The sequence below is a fragment of the Chelon labrosus genome (genome assembly GCF_963514085.1).
Source record: "Chelon labrosus genome assembly, chromosome: 20".
In the NCBI taxonomy this organism is placed as follows: domain Eukaryota; kingdom Metazoa; phylum Chordata; class Actinopteri; order Mugiliformes; family Mugilidae; genus Chelon; species Chelon labrosus.
In genome coordinates this window covers 14526154-14545210 of record NC_140353.1, presented here as the reverse complement: position 1 = coordinate 14545210, position 19057 = coordinate 14526154, and the positions used below count along the sequence as shown (strand labels likewise).

At 41.5% G+C, this 19057-nt stretch overlaps 1 protein-coding gene across 1 annotated transcript; it reads left to right on the top strand.

Moving 5' to 3' along the window:
• Positions 1-2771: 2771 nt before the first annotated feature.
• LOC311505643 (RAS guanyl-releasing protein 1-like) lies at positions 2772-19057 on the top strand. Its single transcript, XM_084569317.1, has 17 exons — positions 2772-2929; positions 3537-3712; positions 8938-9045; positions 10587-10647; positions 10730-10861; positions 11548-11701; positions 11857-12030; positions 12861-12977; positions 13084-13359; positions 13768-13848; positions 15230-15334; positions 15533-15642; positions 15976-16120; positions 16222-16258; positions 16637-16768; positions 17451-17776; positions 17861-19057. Exons 1-17 carry the CDS (start codon positions 2799-2801, stop codon positions 17993-17995), a joined length of 2400 nt encoding a protein of 799 aa, XP_084425443.1. The 5' UTR covers positions 2772-2798; the 3' UTR covers positions 17996-19057.

Here is a 19057-nt window from a genome sequence, read left to right as displayed (position 1 = left end):
ACACGACTGGGATCAGAGTTATTGCTATAAAACCGCAAACGGTGTTAAAATGTATGTTATAGGCAGCACCTAATATGACAAACACTTGTGTTTAGAACGTCAACATATTAGCAATGTTTTGTGTAAAGCTAACGTGTGAAGAATTTGAAGATTTGTGACTTTAGTGCCACCCAGCGGTATGAAGATAAATCACGGCAGAGGCACTGAATGCGTCTGTTGTAGGCATTAGTTGCAGGAAGTAGCCACATCCGTTATTTAAGTAAATGTTTTAATTCAGATGTAAACTGTGGATGTTTTTGAGTATAAAAGAGTCAAAGTGTCAGGTTTTGATCCTGAATACAGGGTCAGGTCATTCAATTGGTCTGGTTTGGTGTAGTGAGTGTCATTCATAGACTGTATAAAATATAAAATAGGTGTATAAAAAAGCTGTCATCTTCCTTCTTTGTGTTTTCACAATAAAATAAAGGTTTCACAAACAAAATTTAGCCTGCTTGGGATAATTTAGTCTATATGAGTTGGCATATAGTGTTTTTTTTTGTTTGTTTGTTTTGTTTTTTTATCTAGACCTGGTCTAATATAGTCTACAAAAAGGAGTGAAGTCTCACCTTTTTGCATTTTCACCAAGAATAAAGGTGTCACAAAACAGAAAGTGTGCTATAAACAAACTTTCTGGAATGATATATTTATCCTTTAGCATTGACACAGTGCTGACCCTGGCCGCTCTCTGTATTGAAAGCCCAGAGAGTATTTAGTTCTTTGTTCTTAACATTATTAAGTCCATGAAGGCTTCATATTTATAAAACCAACTGTCAGTCACCATCTTTACTACTATTCATATTAATGCAACACTGAGTAATTGACGTATTCATATAAATGCTAGTGTAGCTTGTTCACAATACCTACAAAATTGCCAACACACTCCCTGTTGCATATAAACTAGCCTAATGTATCCACCAGGGGGTGACCATATCTCAAATAATGAGCTACTAGGAACACTCCCTTCTCTTGAATATCTGCATCAAACAGCCATTCATTTTGATTAGTGTTACATTAAGTGTTCATGTATATATCACTTTGTCAGCCTATAACGCATAACTACAGGGCTAAAATGTGGCCCCAGTATGTGACTGAACTATAACTTGATATTTATTTAGCAAAAACTCCTTTACTTCCACTTTGTCGGAAACCAGACAAATATAAAATAAGGAATGACATTAAGCAGAATGAATCTGATGTGTGAGGTTGTTATCAGGATTTTGTTTGCTGTTGGTTAAAGGCTGGTTGTATTTACCGGTGTAAATTCTGGACATTAATGCAGTGTGTCCTGCTAGTCTCTTTCTTTACACTTCTATATAGTGTGATGTTTTTGAGCAGTGTATTTCCACAAGTAAAACTGGGATCAACATCGTGACAAAAATGACCTGAGGAAATGAGATTTAGATGTGCCTTTAGCCACATGGGGGCAGGCTTAAGGCGTCACCGGCTGGCCTGACAGCAGCAGCCACACAGAAAAGTATCCAGACTCACTATCTTATCACAAGTAGCCAGCCGCTAATACACACATTCTCATGACTTCCCTCTGCCCATGGAAACGCACCAACTCAGACTGTTGTTAATCTGTATCGACAGCACACGTGGAGGCACCAAATCAGAGGGAGGATGTTCTGGGGCCCAGGATGCACATCTGTCTCAGCTTTTATCCCAGTTTGTATGTATTCTTTTGTCTTATAGTGCGTGTTGGTCATGCTGAGCTTATGTTCACGCAAGTAATAAAAGGGGAAACGCAAAGAGCTAAATTCACAAGTCTTTTTTTTCTTTTTTTTTGCATAAATCGGGTGCATATGATCACAGAAAAGCTGTGATTAAATGTGTTTCTGGTTTGAACATTTGATTATCTGTCACGACATAATGTATATGAAGCTATAAACTACTGCTATGAACCTATAGAGGCTCTCAACTCGAGGTTAGACATTGACAGGAGTGTAAAAGCGTATTTCTTTCTCGAGGAATGATTGAACCAAACATGTCATGTGTTAAATCACGGTGACGTTCCAAAGTTCATATTGTTTAAATCCTATAAATCATCCGTAAAATGTAAAGCGTGCTTGTGATTCACTGCCATAATGTCTACATGAACGTGATAAGACTGAGCAGACGTCTTAAAGCAGCTGAAAGACTCCAGGAAACATCTCCTGTGGGCCTCCTGCTGCACAATGACTTTATCCCTAATGTAAGCAGAACCTGCAAGAACCGTTATCTGTAAAGGAAGATCCACCCTTTCCTGATCTTCAGGCTGAACAAACAACATGTTTCAGTAAACCAAAAGGGGGAATTACATCGCATAGATTTTCCAGAATATAAGCTATTTAAGTCAGGGGACCCCCAGGAGAGACAGATTTTGTGTGAGTTTGATATGAGACAGAAACCTGTAGGCGTGGAGCCTGGAAACTAAAATCTGTGATTAAGTTAGTAATCCTTAATAGGCCTACAGTATTAAAAAAAAATGGATTAACTGCCTCTAATTTTGTTACCTTGCTAGAAACTTCAGGGACCTATGTAAGACCTTGATTAAAATTATATTTATTATATAAAAAAAAAAGTAAGAACACGACTTTTGACGCAAGTAATAATGACTTGTGAAGTGCAGAGCCCACTCTGAGAGAGTGACAAGCCCGACAGCAGCTCGGCCGCCCACTCGCAGACAAGCTGGGTGAATCTTAATTGTGTAATGTTCACTGACGAGTCAGCACAATGCTGCTGAGACCGCGGAGGCGCACCGAGCCGAGCAGAGCGATGCAATGCTCCCATCGAGGAGAACGCAGATGGACAGCCTAGTTCAGCCGCTCGTCGCCCAGTACCTCGCCATGGGATGTCAGTCAAAAGAGAACCAAAACGAAAGTATAGCGGACGAAAAGGGAAAAGACGACGCGTAAGTCTGATCATCTTCTTGGGCTTTTAGTGGGGAGTTTCTGGTGTTGTTTGCGCGCTGAAAGTGTACGCACCTATCCGCAACACAGGTACCATAGACGAACAGTGTTTTTTTTAAAACGGGAGATAAACACGTGTTGATTTATTTGTGCCGCCAAAGCTGTGTCTCGCGTTTAACTGATGCTTGGTATTATTTTTACGCACAAATAAGGCGCTCGGGTTCGTTTACCTGGATTCTTACTTTCTGACCTGCTACACTTAAACTGCACAAGGCGAATTCATTCCTGTTTGCTGATCACTTAATAGTTTAAACTGGATGTCCGCAATCAACCGGTATTTCCCCAAGTTAAAGGAAGGAAATGAGAACAATGAAAAGTAATATCCCACGGGGTTTCTTAAATGCAAACAATAGCTTAATGTATTGTGACCACTACACATTTTAATATGTGTAGCCTAATAATCTGTGGTCTCATAAAACGCAATGTACACTCATGGGCTATAGGCTACACATTATCTTTATAGAAAACAGAGAGAAGCACACTTTCATTACAGCAAGTCTGTACTCCTGTCCCTCCTCCCCCTCACTCTTCTTTGTGGTGTTTCTCAAGGAGAGTGACTCCAGGATGCATCTCCAGGTCTAGAGTTTCTCCTCCTGGCCGTCCTCACCGGTTCCACAAGCTCAGCCCGGCCCAGACCGCCCTGGGTAAATCGATGATGCCTCTGGGACACCTCACCAAGGGGGCCAGCTGGGAGGAGCTCATCCAGTCCTGCCTGCAGTCCTTCGGTAAGTCCACGCTGACCTGCCTCGAGACTGAGATTCACAAAGTGAAATCCTGCTGTGAAGTGAACAGTGGGGCCACAATCTTGTTTCTGGTTCACGCTTGTGTAACTGTGACGTTTTACCGTTCTTTGGCATATCTGGAGTAGTTGAACCTGAGTGAGATTGTATGCTTTTGTAGCTAGAAGGAGTATTTGTTTTCCCACATTTCTTGGCAATTAAGCTGCATCTCAACAAGTCTGGACAGGCCTCTTGCTTTGGATTTGAACGTGCATTTGTTTTCGTGTTTGAAGAATGATGCCTGCCGGTCTGATTTTGTGTTCTAGCCTCATGTGAAAGGTGAAGAGTATTTGATGATTGCTAATTTTCAAATTGCTCTTGTTTGTAGCTACACTCTATTTAGTGTATGGATATTTCACTGGACACAAGATACATACAGGGTTTATTTAAAAGGGGGAAAAAGCACAGCATAGGTTGTATTGGTTGTAGATGGATCAATCAAGCAAAGATCACTGGCTTCATCAAGTTGACTGGAGTGCTCTCAGAGTTATGGTGATTGCGTCTCTGAAGAGACAAGCTTTCAAATTGCCGTTGCCTGGTTACGCAAATGCAGCAAGAGCAGTGGAGAAGTGTTACAATGGGCTGCACATAAAATGACATCCCATAACCACATTTATCTGTAGAGAGGTACTAATGACAGCCTGCCTCTCCTTTCTGATTCAGAACAGAATTAATCAGAAGAAGACAGAACAAACCTCTGTGGTACAATATCATGTAGTGCTCTGAACACGTTTAAAAATAATTTCAGTGTCACTATGCAAAACATGAGATCCATACGCGCATGTACAAGATGATATCCATCTGTCAGGACAATCTGTTATGACTGGGGTTTTCCTTGAATGGCATCTCCCGATTTACGTGAGCGCAGTGCTGGCCCACATCACAGGTGAACCCCTGAGGTCCACGAGGCCTGCCACCTTTTCAAATGTGAGAGTGCACGTAAGAGCTATTTGAAGGATTACCTGATGGCAGCTTCAAGCCTGGCTGAGCTGAAAGGTCAGCTCCCCGAACAGTAGTCCTCAGATGCTGACCAACCTTTGAAATGCAGAGCAGTATGAGGTGTGGATCAATAGTGGTGGTGATGGTTGTCATCATCACTCTCTCTAGACCACACTGCATTGGGTGGTGCTGCTTCTTTTTTTTAAAAAAAATGGAAGTTACATTTAATGTGTGTTAAAATTTTCTTGCCTTTGTGGAATCTGTAAGACATCAAACTCTACATTAAACATGCTCCCAACTCTCACAGAAAGCTCTCAGCCTGTTTTGTTGTTTTGTTTTGAATGCAATAAGTGCATTTGTTCCTTCTTAGATAGCGTATGTGTGCATGCATGAGTGCACTGAATTCGTTCTGCTTGTGCAAAGAGGAAGATGCTTGTTTTGTCAGTCATCAAAAAAAAAAAAAGAACAAAGCTGAAAAGAGGGCAACGTGACTTGTTGGGTTTCTTGAAAATCTTTTGCCCTTGAAGGTGGGGTTTTTATTAGGAACATAGGCTTGGGTCTCTAACAGCCAGATACCTTATACTTATGATGGCAAATGGTTCCTGTATTCTGCAATTGTCCTTTATATGCTCTCATACTCCTAGCACTTGCCCCAAAGTGCATGATATATCTTTGAAGGTTCTCAGTCATCCACGTTATGGTGTAAAAGAACTAAGCTGAAACGAGGACAACTAGACTTGTTGGGATTCCTGAAAACGTTTGACCCTAGTCATGGAAGTTTCAGATGGGCTTCACCTACTCTAATAAGTAGCGAAACATCTTCAAGAAGTCCAGCGAGTCTAATTACCCTTGTTTTTCTGATATTGTATTGTCATTAATCTGTCTTCACATGACAAACGGTGTTTTGGTTTCTAAAGAGTAGAGAAGCGCTCCATAGACCTATTGGTGGACCACATGGCTTTACCAAACGGCTAGCTAGATGTGAGTAGCTGTGGTGGTTGGCTGCTGCAGTTTGTTGCTATTTCAGTGCTTCGATTGCATTGCTATTTATGATAGGCTACACTAGAGTGAACGATCGGTGTGGTGAAACCAAAAATTGATCTAATACTTTGGGTGGTCTTTGAACAGCTTTTGGACTGGAAACCGTCAGCTGTACCTGGCAACATTGATTCCAGCTGTCTGTATTCGAGACTGTGTGTTGCAACCATTAAATTTATGTCTGTAGCGAACTTTTTTTTTTTTACAATTAGCCTTTAGCCTACTTTAAATCAACTTCTTTAAACACTTATCCATTACTTTAAGCTCACAATTTAAACTATTTAAGCTATTTTAACCATTTAACCATTAGGTATGTGCTTAAATGGTTATTTAAACTGTTATAATGCCTGCCATTTCTTTTAGCCAAAAACACTAGCAATATATCCTAATTTAAAATGGCATGTTCTTACAATTAGCCATTAGCCTAATTTAAACCAACTTCTTTAAACTTTTCTGCATTACTTTAAGCATACAATTTAAACCGTTTAAGCTAGCTATTTTAACCATTTATTCATTACCTTTAGCTAACTAAGCTAACGTGTATCCGATACGTTTATCTAACAGTTTTTAAGCTAACTAGTGTAACCATTTACCAATTAGATTTAGCTATTTCAAACATTTAGCCATTAGCTACACTTAGCTAACAATTTACACCGTTTAAGCTAACTATATTAACCATTTATATCATTACGGTAAGATAACTTAATTTACAAGGCCACCCATTTTAGGACACCCATTTCTTTTAGGAATTTTAACAATATATTCTTTCTATTGAGACAACTATTTCAAACCATTTTGTTTGTTCATCACTTTCAGTAGTCAATTTCACTTGCTACTTAGTTACAATTCTGTATTCTTTTTATCTGTTATCTATTTTTGTCTCTTGCTAACTACTTTATTTATTTTCGTACTCCTTGTAGGGAATCACTGCTTTAAAGTTTGAATCCCAACAGTGTTATGCATACAGTTGCGCTGAGTTCATGTTTATGGAGCTTTTTGCACAGACTACAGAGCGATAGCTATCGTTCCTGCATGTGACTTGGATTCCTCTAAAACAAAAGGACCATCCAATCTGATAGCCTCTGTCAAAACAAGGAAAAGTGACGTGTAGGTTTGGAGCGGCTGATGAATGTCTGAGATAACCTTAAAAGTAGGCCTGTCCCTGCGTGCTATTGGCAGTGTTTATCAGCACTCAGTATCGTGCATTTCCAGTGTACCGGGCGGCAGCTTTCCTCATTTTCCAGTCACTGACAGACGGTCCAGAGGGGATTTCCTCTTGCAATTAACCCTGCGCAGGGAGGGTTAGTGGTTGGAAAGTTGTGAAAAAAAGGATGGAGCAATTGTTTACCTGATGTCATGATTTCCTGTTGTGCATTTTCCAAACGTCTGACTTTGGCTGATTCACAACTGATAATTATATTAACACAAGATCATAACTACAAAGGAGAAGTGGGAATGGCTTTGTATATATATATATACACACACGCCTTAACTGCTCCAAAGGTTCACCATCTTTAGACCATTTTAAAAAACAGACATTGTTTCACTTGTCTCTTTTACTCTCCTAATGACTTGACTGGTGCGGTCATTGACATTTACTGGGTTTAGATGGCAGCGGCTGTGTGTGTGTGTTACAAACAGAAACACACCTCTTGCAGGATATGAGTGCTGGATTAGTCAGCTGCAGGAGTGGCAAGTTGCTTACAGATAACAAAGATTAGAAAACAGGTTGCCATGGCGTCCGAGGTATTTCCAAGGTGATATTGTTTAAAAGTGGGACCTCAGACGCCTGATGTCCTTGATGGTGTCAGGATCCTGGTGAGCTTAAAGGGAAACAGTTCTCTACAGACAGTGTGGGGGAGAGAAAGATGTAATCAGTCTAAAATGCCTGACGCTGTATAAATCAGATTTTCAATGCTGCAAGTAAATGCTCTTCCTCTTTATGTCAGCCACAATTTCCCTGCATGTTGCAGTGATGTGAAGTTCCGCAGTTAAGTGGCATGCCGGCTTTGTTAAAGTGGGCTGGAAAATGCATTTTCTGCAATTAAAGGTCGTGATGTTATATAATGTTTTGTACGCATGTGGTCTAAAAGTACTAAGTGGCTGGCAAGATATTTTCTCCCTGTGTGGGTTTCAAGATGCTAGTCGTAAGGCAGAGTCAGACGACCAAGACAAAGAAAGGTGGTCTGGTCACAAAGAGAGGAAGTTAGATACACAAAAGGAAAAAGGAAGTGAAAAAGGTAGTGAGACAAGAGAGCTGCAGAGGTTCACACACTCAGAGGAAAAGGTAAATCTTCTGTTATGGGGTCTGTGGATAGTATGACTAAACGCATTACAGTGTGTGAATCAGTTGGTGTTTCTCTCAGTTAACCTAACCCTGCTGCGTCCACTGATGGAAATATCTGTGTTATGGTTTTCAAGGTAACCGTTGAGGTTTGTTCTGCTAAAAAAACAAAAACGAAAAAAACCCCCCAAAAAAACTTGTCCTTATCTCAATGCAAAATCTGAAAATTCAATCAAACTTGGACTCACATCGAGCCCAGCTAAACACTTTATCCAGGGACATTTGTTATTTTTTATTTTATCTGTGGTCTGTAAATCATGGCAACTAGTCCAAAAATCCTTTTCACTAAGGTCCAAATGAAGGTTAATTTATTCTAACAGTTGCCTTCAATATCTGTTCATTCACCTACAGACTACTGTAGTGCATAAAATGTAATCCCTCATCTTAAATAGATTTAAATTACTTGATATTATGTCAGCAAATATTTACATGGAGGTAGTGATTTGTTCCTTAAAACATGACTCACATTTATAATTAACTGATAATCAGAAAGGGCTGATCACTGACATTATTAGGCCTATAGTTGATGCTTTTTTGGAAATTATATAAGGCGTCATTGCAGTTTGACTAAACTACTAAAAAGCTAAAACTAAAACATGTGTTGGTTGTTGTTTAATGTAGAAAATGTGTCCATAAAACATGCACCAAACACGATTCACCTTGCAACAAATGCACATTATTGCACCAGCATGATGTGTTGTAGCAGATTCTCCTTTGGTGAAACACAGACAAGGTCAATTTTAACTCAGTGATGCAAAGTTTATTTTAAGTGGATGACGCGTTACCGTGTACTTTCCCTCCGCTTTGCAGCGAGTAGCGTAAATTCAAGTGTGTGCATTTTGCTTTGCAGATGCAGATGGCTGTGTACGGGGGAGCAGCCACCTGCTGAACATCACCCTGACCATGCACCGTCTCCTCATCTCCTCCAGCGATCTGCTGGACAAACTCCTCACCCTATATCCTTCAACAGTCCATGAAAAACCTGTAACTGCTTTTGCAGCACTGTCAGACGGTTCAAACAATGCCGAGGCCAATTTTTCAGTAGCCAACGTAACATGGGATCTGATCAGCAGCTCTGCTGTGTGCAGCTTTGGTTGTCAACAGCAACGCACAGTCAAGCTCGTACTTGGCTCACAATGCAGCTGTCAGTGTAAAATGTGATAGGCAAGTGGCAGTTTGTGTTTACTCTTGCTCTCCGTCTCTGTAGACCTTTTACATACATCATACATCATTTAACTATTTTTGGTTCCACTGTGTACCTTTCCTTCACTCTGAGCGCTGTATCTCATGCATTCAACAACATCGAGTCTATTACCATTCTGTATTGGGTCTCTCTCAACATGTTTGATTCAGATCCTTTCATTCTCCCCACTTCACACCTAAAAAAAGCATGTTTTTCTGTAATGTCTTGTGACCTCAGTAGAGGGCCTATAATCTAGGCTTCCATTCAGGAAACAGCAGTGGCGTCACAAAGCCCCTCAGAGGAGCTTACTGGCCCGCCGAGCAGCCTTGGGGTTTCAGGTGTTAATTACCTCTGCCTCTTTCACATACAAGTCCTCTTCAGCTATATATAAACACAGACCCTCCACTGCTTAAAGAGGCCCCTGCTCACACAAACCCACGTCAGCGAGCACATGGCAGAATGGCCCCTCTGCTATTTTTAACCCTCTCGTTCTGAGCTGACGACCCAAAAGGATGCATCAAATACATTCAGCGTGCGGTTTAACATCAGGGAAGAGACACAGGGGCCATTACCAATCTTCACCACAGTCTGGCTTGGGATTGCGTGGGCAGGTCTTCTGCTGCCGTGACGCAATTAGCCTTTTTGTGTGCATCACTTGAAGCTGATTTCTGCCAATTGAGAACGACACTGTCAGTGTGTTTATATCAACTCCATTGTTTGGGAAAGAAATGTTCTGTGTATACCGTATATATAATTTACAGGGCAGTGTTTTCATGAGCAACATGTGCAGAACGGAGGCCAGGGTGACCTCAGAATGAATAATATAGTTGTAGGCTGACAGTGCTGATTAAAACAGTCCTGCCACCAGCGAACAATGCACATTAACAGTTGTTCTGCAGTATTTGAGTAACTGATTGTGTATTTTCTTTTTACATTTTGTTATCCACTTACCTCTGTATGCCAGAGTGATTCACTCCGTGATGCTCATCAGAGTTCTGCTTCATGCAGTCGCCTCCTCCCACATTACCAAATGTCACTTGTGTTTGCCTTTTAGTTTAGTTGCTGTAGTTTTATTAATGAGTTGTTTGGAGGAGATATGCTCCTGCAGCCATATCAACCATATGTTCAATATTTACTCAAAATATACCTGTCTTGACAAGTTTTGAAGATCAGGAGATTGTTTTTGGCTATACGAAAGTGCTGCAGAACACGTCCTGACACGGTTCCCAGCATTTAATTTCATTAAAACAGACTTTAAGGAGGTTAATATTCATGTTTAGTCGACGCTATCAGCTCCTTAACTGTGGTTCCTACATTCAAAACAGCAATGGACAATGAGCAGCCAACACAGTGCCAGAGGATATGTTACCTCATCAGGTCAGTTAAATACATTTTCAATACATGACTTATATCTTGAGTTTTGTGCGGCAGTTACACCAGTATCGTCTCTGACCTCCAGGCACTGGATCCAGGAATTCTGGGTGATGTTCCGGTCGGACCGCAGCTTGTCAGACAGCCTGGATGAGTTCCGGGATCTGATCAGAGAGCAGGGACAGGAGCATCTTTGCTCTCTCCTAGAGACCAAATGGATGTAAGTGTTAATCTCTGACCAGCTGGCCAACTGAGACATTAGGCCTGCACGACGCTCAGCCGTGAAAAATACTGAAATCAGTCACGATCGAGAATCGGGAATGCAGAACTGAACTGAGAACAGTAGAACTTTGGTTATGCACTTGGGTGCGAAAGTAACTTTAAAGTTGAAGCAGACTATTTTAATAATCAGACTGAGACTGTGGCTAGCTGTAATTTCCGTTATAGATGAATCTGTCCAAAATGAATCAGTTCATTGTTTGGTCTGTAGAATATCCATTCCGACTTCCTTTCCCTTGTGTGATAAAAAAAACAGGAAATGGATATCTCACATTTGAAAAGCGAACAAACAACTGAATTGTTGACTTAAATAATAGGAATTATTTTTTTAATTGTTGCTTGATATTTTTCAACTAACCAAGTGATCAACTAACTGTTCCAGGCTTGTTAAAATCCATAATGTTGTGTAATTTATAGCTGCATCTGTGTCAGATTTGATCTACTATGTGGCTTTTTCTTTCCGTTTTATCCCTAGAACTGTTTGCATCAAAACTGCAACTTAAAGTAACACTCAAAATGGACATTAGGACAGATATATTTAAATCTAAAGATTCATTTTTCCAAACCACGAAGTTTGGAACCTCTTTTTGAGGCAGTCACAGTATATTTCATTGCTTTTTTCTCTAGAAATGAACGAGACCGGTCGTGGAAGGCCAGCCAGAAGATCAAAGCTAACAGCAGTAAAAAGAGGAAGGTTTCTCTTCTTTTTGATCACCTGGAGCCCATTGAGTTGGCTGAGCATCTCACCTTCCTGGAATTTAAATCCTTTTGCAGAATATCAGTGAGTGTGCACACAGAAATTTCAAACGTGTGTAGGCTATCTTTTGAAGTGTTTAATATGTTAACTTAAAACCAGTTAGGTATTTCCTCCTTAAGGGGAAATGCCTCGCAGTTTCCGTGCAGCGGTTTTATGCTCATTTCTCTGCTCTCTGCCAGTTTGGAGACTACCAGAATTACATTCGCAGCTGCTGCATGAAGGACATCCCTGTGATGGAGCGTTCCATTGCCCTGTGTAATGGTATCTCCCAGTGGGTTCAGCTGATGGTGTTGAGCCGGCCAACCGCTCAGCTGAGAGCTGAGGTTTTCACAAAGTTTATCCACGTGGCACAGGTAGTGGTTAAATCAGCTCCCAAATATACTCTTAAGGTTTCTGTTTCCTAAGTTAAACTTAAAACTGTATTAGACACATTTCCTCATTTCTTGCCTCCACGTACCTACTTATTGTTTGCATACCTTATCTAATGAAGGACAGTGTGACTACTGCACAGCACCAGAGATGCAACATAATTTGCAGTCGCATAATGCATATTCACAGGGAGTTGGTAATGATTCTCAAGAGCTCTACTGCAGGCTTTTAGCATCTCCAAAGATTTTTACCAACACAAAAATACTGAACTGAATGCAAGCTAATGGAGTCGCCAAGAGGAACACACTTAAACACTGAGGAGTCGGTGGAAGTGGAAACAGGAGAAATGGCTGTGTGTAGTCACAGATCAGATCTTGCTTGTTAAAACCACTCCAATGTGAAGCTGCACGCAGCCTGCCGAGAAGTGATACACTGGCTTCAGGGTGCCGTTAGGCAAGCTCGTACTCTGGAGGACCTCTCCTGTACTGTAACACTAATGCACCCGTCTGCTACTGCTGCTCACTGTTGTCTACCTCAAAACTCATGGGTGTGGAAACGAATTTCACACCATAACGCTCCAGTGACAGCACGAGTTAGAGAACTGAAAGGAGAGGGAAAAGCTCCTCCAAAAACGAGTGAGATATCAGAGCGCAGTAAGAAAAAAAGCCAACAATATAAGTGGCTTATGTAACGGGCAGTGTTGCAGATTACATAACCAGGGCTACCTGGAACAAGTTTAATTGTGCGTGTTCATGTGTGTGAGCGGGAATGGGCTGACATGTGTGTGTTTTCTTTTCTAACGTGTGTCCACCAGAATCTACACGTTATGCACAACTACAACACACTAATGGCGGTTGTGGGGGGGCTATGTCACAGCTCGATTTCCAGACTGAAAGACACCACTTCACATGTGCCCAGCGAGGTCTCCAAGGTAAAGGTTAACTAACCACATGAGATGCAGTTCATTCAAGGGTCAAGAATTGCTGTAAAACATTCTCAAGCTATTTACAAAAAAAATAAAAATGTTCACTCCTCAGGTACTGAACGAGATGACAGACCTGCTGTCCTCCTGCAGAAACTACGACAACTATAGGCAAGCTTACAACAGGTGCACAGGTTTTAAAATCCCCATCCTTGGCGTCCACCTCAAGGACTTGATTTCAGTCAATGAGGCCATGTCGGACTATGTGGAGGACAACAAGGTGAATGTCCAGAAACTCCAGGCCCTCTACAGCCATATTAACGACCTGATCCAGCTCCAGCAGATCCCACCGAAGCTGGATGCAAACAAGGACCTAGTTCATCTGCTGACGGTAGCGGACCTTTCAGCAGAACTTTGTACATCCATTCTTTTCCAATTGCTGTGTTGCTTTGTGTGATTCACCAACTTGTGCTGAACGCATACACAGATGCAAATGAGTGTGTTACAGCATGTGGATTGTCTGCGCTCGTGTGGGTGTGATGAGAGTCTATGATCTATGAGTGTGTGGGTGACAGGCTGAATGTGAATGAGAGTGAGTTCAGATTGCTGTATTGTTGTGTTATCTGTGTGCAGTGTTTTAATCGTACTTGAATGACAGAATGCCCGTGAAGAGATAATAGTTAGCCTGCAGCCTAAATCTGCCATCATCAAAACATGTTTCAAGGAGAAATCTGCGGAGAGCTCGTTCTCTGTCTGTTTACCTCCCATGTGCTGATATGTGTTCTCTGTTCTCCTACAGCTGTCCTTGGACCTTTACTACTCTGAGGATGAGATTTATGAACTGTCTTATGCACGGGAACCAAAGAACTGCAAAGCACCTGTGAGTGATAGAAACAGAGACACTTAAAATAATGGTTTGATGTTTTAGGAAGTGCATATTGACTTCATTGTTCGCTCTAATAAATATGAGGCTTAAGGCAGCTTAAGGCAGTCTTTACCTTAGCTCAAACCATAGAACAAATGTCCGACACGTCTCTACTTCCTCTTTTTGACCACATTGTACTTTTTTATTTTAAAGCAGCACCATTATAGACTCAGACTTTGTAAATCCTAACTACTGACGTTTCTCCCCACAGAGGTTATGCTACAGTGTTGCTTTAGCTAGCTAGTTAATTACATTAATTCATTTATAATATCACAAAAGTTTATCTTACTGAAAAAAACTGCAAAGAGCCCTCAGATCCTTGAGGTTTACAGCCCAACTACTCATTTAGTAGGTTTCTTACAAACAGTTATTGTGACATTCCTACTATGTGTCCTACTCTCACTTTCCTATATGGCTTCACGGAGCAGTTGTCAATGGCAACTGCCATCATCATGATGTCACATCCTATTTTATGACCTATATTTCAGCCAGCCACTAGGGGGAGCTTAACACGATCTGGATTCACTTTTGAGGAGCTGTCATCCTCTTTTTTTACAGTCTATGGCTCAAACTTGTGAAAATGTCAGCTAGATTCTCAAATAACTCCTCAAAATTAGCAAAATGAAAACTAAAAAACATAATTTCTACTTGTCTTTGAAAGTAGATTCTTCTCCTCAGTGAACTGAATAAGAGGCGATTAGCTTAGCTTGAAGACTGTAGCAGCTAGCCTGACAACTAGCTGAGTGACAAAACTATTAAAGCAAGCTATTAACGCAAGTAATGCTGGAAACTGGGGAAAACTGCTAGCTTGGTTTTTTTTGCATAATATCTCAGTAGATTAATCCATATAAAAGGCCAAATACCGGTAGGCTATGGCTGTTAAAAGGCTAATTGGGACTCTGGGACTGTATGTGAAAACTACAGTCTTCTGGTTGTCCACCATCAGACGGTATGGTGTACAGTAATCAGTGTCAATAGAAGAATAAATCTGACTCATGCCATTAATTACGCTTATGATCTTTGTCAATTTAAAAGATAATTTTGTAAGTCAAGAAAGTCAGAGTTTGTCCTAAAGATTGTAAAAGACCATCTACAGTTCGCCACCGACACCAATGTTGTCGTCAACTTGCCATTTCAGCTTGCTCTTTAGGAATGAAGGAAAGAGCTTTAAAAGAGGCAAAATCGATCTTCATATCTTGATTTTCAGCAGCTGATGGTCGACCAGTTTCCAATGTTTTCACCCTGTTTTATTATCTGTACACCATGCTCAGCAGGTTGTGTAGTTCTCATGTTTATCCTCAGGATTGTTTTTAATGACCTGTTCATTTTCTATCAGCCAGCCACCCCCTCTAGACCTCCTGTGTTTGTGGACTGGGCATCAGGAGTGGCTCCTAAACCTGACCCCCGAACCATCAGCAAACATGTGCAGAGAATGGTGGACGTACGTGTTTCCTTGTTCAAGTGTAGCCTCCTCACACATACTGTTATGTGCAGTTATATAATCATAATATGTATTATCCATGATCTACTTCAACGATTCAACTGCATGCTGCCAATTTGTTAGCCGGCTCTTTGGTCTTTTGTTCTCTGGTAATAGTCAAAAAAAAAAAGAATGGTGTTTGCTTCTTGTCTTTCGCAGTCCGTGTTTAAGAACTATGATCACGATGAGAACGGCTTCATTTCTCAAGAGGACTTTGAGAAAATTGCTGCTAGCTTTCCTTTCTCCTTCTGTGTCATGGACAAAGAGAAGTGAGTATTTGACGGGTCACGCACCGGCTCAGAGCTCATTTGTGACTGCAGAGGAGAGGAAGCAAAAGCGGTATTTGTAGTGACGAGTGTAGCAACAGGAAACATAAAATAGCTACACGAATTAACCATAGAGCTGCTGCTGAATGCAGAGAGGTGTAGAGTATTTAACACATGGTTCAGATGAGTGGGTGCCATCCTTTAATAAGTCAATAACAATGTACTAAAATAACATCTGAAAATGTCTATTAATAGGCTTGTTGCAAGAGTGTCATTCACTGTTTACTCTGTTGAACTACATGTAGGCTATACTGTATGTTTGTTGTGGGTGTGCAGGGAAGGCCTCGTGAGCAGAGAGGAGATCACAGCTTATTTCATGCGAGCCAGTGTCATCTGCTCCAAACTGGGCCTCGGCTTTGTCCACAACTTCCAGGAGACCACGTATATGAAGCCCACTTTCTGTGACAACTGCTCAGGATTTGTAAGCAAACACACAAAAATGACGGTGTCAGAAATATAAAGGTCTGCTTGCTGATATTCCTTGATGTTAACGGCGTTTTTCTTCCACATTTACTGTCACAGTTGTGGGGAGTCATCAAACAAGGCTACAGATGCAAGGGTAATTACTGCACTCTCACTTGTTTAACTTTGACATGTCTATCTTTGACCAAATGTCACTCGGTGTCATAGAAAACAAGGAGTGGTAGTGCTTTTGCGGGGAGCAGGTGAAACGGAGTGTGGTTTTGCGAGATGCATACTGCGAGCTGAACTTTGCAGCACACGAAAAAAAAAAAAAGTCTGCACCCAGAACCACAGTATTCCCCCTCCCCCGTCCTTTCGAAGATCTGAGAACTATTTGTTTGGCTGACAGTAAGCATGCAAAGGTCTGAGAGCTGCATTTGCAGATCAGACGAGTGTTCAAAGAGAAGTGTGGAGACGTCAGTTTGTCGGCTGGTTCCTGCCGTGACATGTTGTGTGCTCTTTTTGGCCCGTGCAGACTGCGGGATGAACTGCCACAAGCTGTGCAAGGACCAGGTGGCGTTCGAGTGCAAGAAGAACACCAGAATGACCAACGCCACTGACAGCCCGACGCCGAGCTCCACACCGGTCCCTATGGGCACCTCAGAGGGTGGGTTGAGTTGATGGGGTTCATTTGCGGCCCCACTCAGTAGTAATCTCTGCACTGTCTCAGCAAATAAACTTTTTTTTTTTAACATATTGTATGTTCCCACATTTGCACACAGTCTTGTCTGAAGCATGCAGTCAATAATTCTCTCCAAATTTCTGTGACATGTGCCATCTGCTGGCAGACACATGCTGAGCCGCACTGTTTCCTGTAATCACAGCCAGCCACTCTTACAGAAAACAATAAAAGTCAGAATTTACGTGATTTCACTTCAGTTTGCCGCAGCTGAACGAAAACAACCCTTGACTGCAGGGTCTGCTGTGAAGGTAGTTTCCCTCCAGCTGTCACTAGGAACCGTTTCACTTACTGTCACTGCGGAGCTGCCCACCTGCTGCAAGAAAACTACTATTTACAGAACAGAAGAACTTTCGATTTTACTTAATATGGAGAGATACTAAGACATAACATAAAAACATGTGGGCTATTCTAACACAGCCACTCGTGAAATTAGTCTCTCTGACGTACTATTGTGATATGATTTATTTATCTTTTGTGTTTTTACAAATGAGTCAGTTTGTTTTGTGGTTATTCTTCTGGTAGTGTTACAAGGCATGGACATGTTTAGCATTCTGTATTTTCCATTTGTCTCGTTTTAAATGACTGCTAATGATGTCCATCTCTCCAGGTTCAGAGGAATGTCCTTTCCCTTATCCGCCCGATGACGGCAAAGACTGGAGCCCAGACTCCCCTGTCACCACCCGTCTGAAGCCTCGGAAAGTAAATAGCTGCACCCAGACAGATGGACCCCAGCTCTCCTCCGCCACCGTCGAGGCCTTCCGCATTCAGCCGTCTCTCTTGGTCCCGGCGCTGCCCGCTCCCCCCTTCTGTCCCAGCCCGGTGCCCCAGAGAAAGCACCGACACTGTGCCAAGTGGGAAAACAGAGCGTCTATTCTGCAGAAGTCTAAAGAGCAAGAAGAGGAGAGCAAACCCAGCTACGAAGCTCTGGAATTTGTGAGTATCGGAACCAGCGCTACGCTGCACTCCAATGCACCACATCTTCTGTGCAATCACGTAAATCTATTGTTTCTTTCTCAGGACAACCAGAGGCTCCAAAGAACCAACGAGACACTACGTAGAAGGCTCAGAGAGACAGAGAGGGAGGTGGAGATACTAACGACATTGCTGAAGAGGCACGCTCTCCACCCTGTGGAGGAGGACTCCTCTTCTTAGGCTCATAAACTCTATGAACCTTCTCTGAGGAGTCTGCTGCTGCCCTCTTATGGCAGCATGCATAAATCTTAATTTATTGGTCATGAAAAGTGCAAGTATTTTATCAGTATAATATGTAAAGCTGGATAAGTTGACACAAGCTGTTAAAATGCTCGTGGTGCACAACAGAAATCCATGTGCTGCCAATAATGAGGAAGGGTATTTTTTGAGAGCAGCTTCAGTACACATGGTGTAAAATAAATAAATAAATAAAACATATCAAAATGACTTAACAGTATGAAGATTGTAAAAAAGGCTATAGTGTTATATAGAAGTGACCAGAACCGGACCCTTACCTGTTGTGACCATTAACACGAGCATTCCTCATTTTGTCGACGTAATTGCAAGTGAAATCAGTGAATGAAGGCGCGCAGTATTTTAGAGTGGAATGCGTTTGATCAATTTCTGATCAGTTAACGAGCTTAGCTATTTATGTTAAACATAAAACGGGAATCAGAGGCTGCAGCGGGATGTATGCAGCAGCAAAGCAGTTTTCAAAAAAAAAAAAGAAGAAAGTGTATGACAACTGAGTTATCCACATCATTATTAATCACTATTAATGTCCAGAGCCCACTGATTATAGCAGCAGAATGATCAGTGGGGAGCTCAGACATACATAAACTGCTTGTATCACTGTCCCTTCTCATTTCAATTGCTCCTGTTGATATTTATTGTCGGAAACACTACACAGATCACGCCATGAGTGAGATAACTAAACATTTTGTACAGCATGGTGGTACTCTTATTGAATTATTTATGCTTTTTTTGTGTGTATTGGCTTCATATTGATACTTTTTTTTTTTTTACTATTTTGATTATTATTACTTTTTACTGTGCAGCCATTATTATTGTGTTGTCCCTTGCGGCGGTGTTGTACTGTGAAGTCAAGACACATGTGTTTGTAATGTGTGTTATGCACTGTAAATATAAAATATATAAGGTGCCATCTGAGTCATGTCAAGGTTCCTCTTCTCCCAGTATTGTTTTCTGGTAGTTCTAATAAATAATGTACATTCAACTGTA

Coding starts and splice junctions, on each gene's coding strand:
- LOC311505643 (XM_084569317.1), top strand. CDS start 2,799: ATGCTCCCATCGAGGAGAACGCAGATGGACAGCCTAGTTCAGCCGCTC. Junction 13,849..15,229: donor CAAAGAACTGCAAAGCACCT/GTGAGTGATAGA, acceptor ATTTTCTATCAG/CCAGCCACCCCCTCTAGACC. Junction 16,259..16,636: donor ACAAGGCTACAGATGCAAGG/GTAATTACTGCA, acceptor TGGCCCGTGCAG/ACTGCGGGATGAACTGCCAC.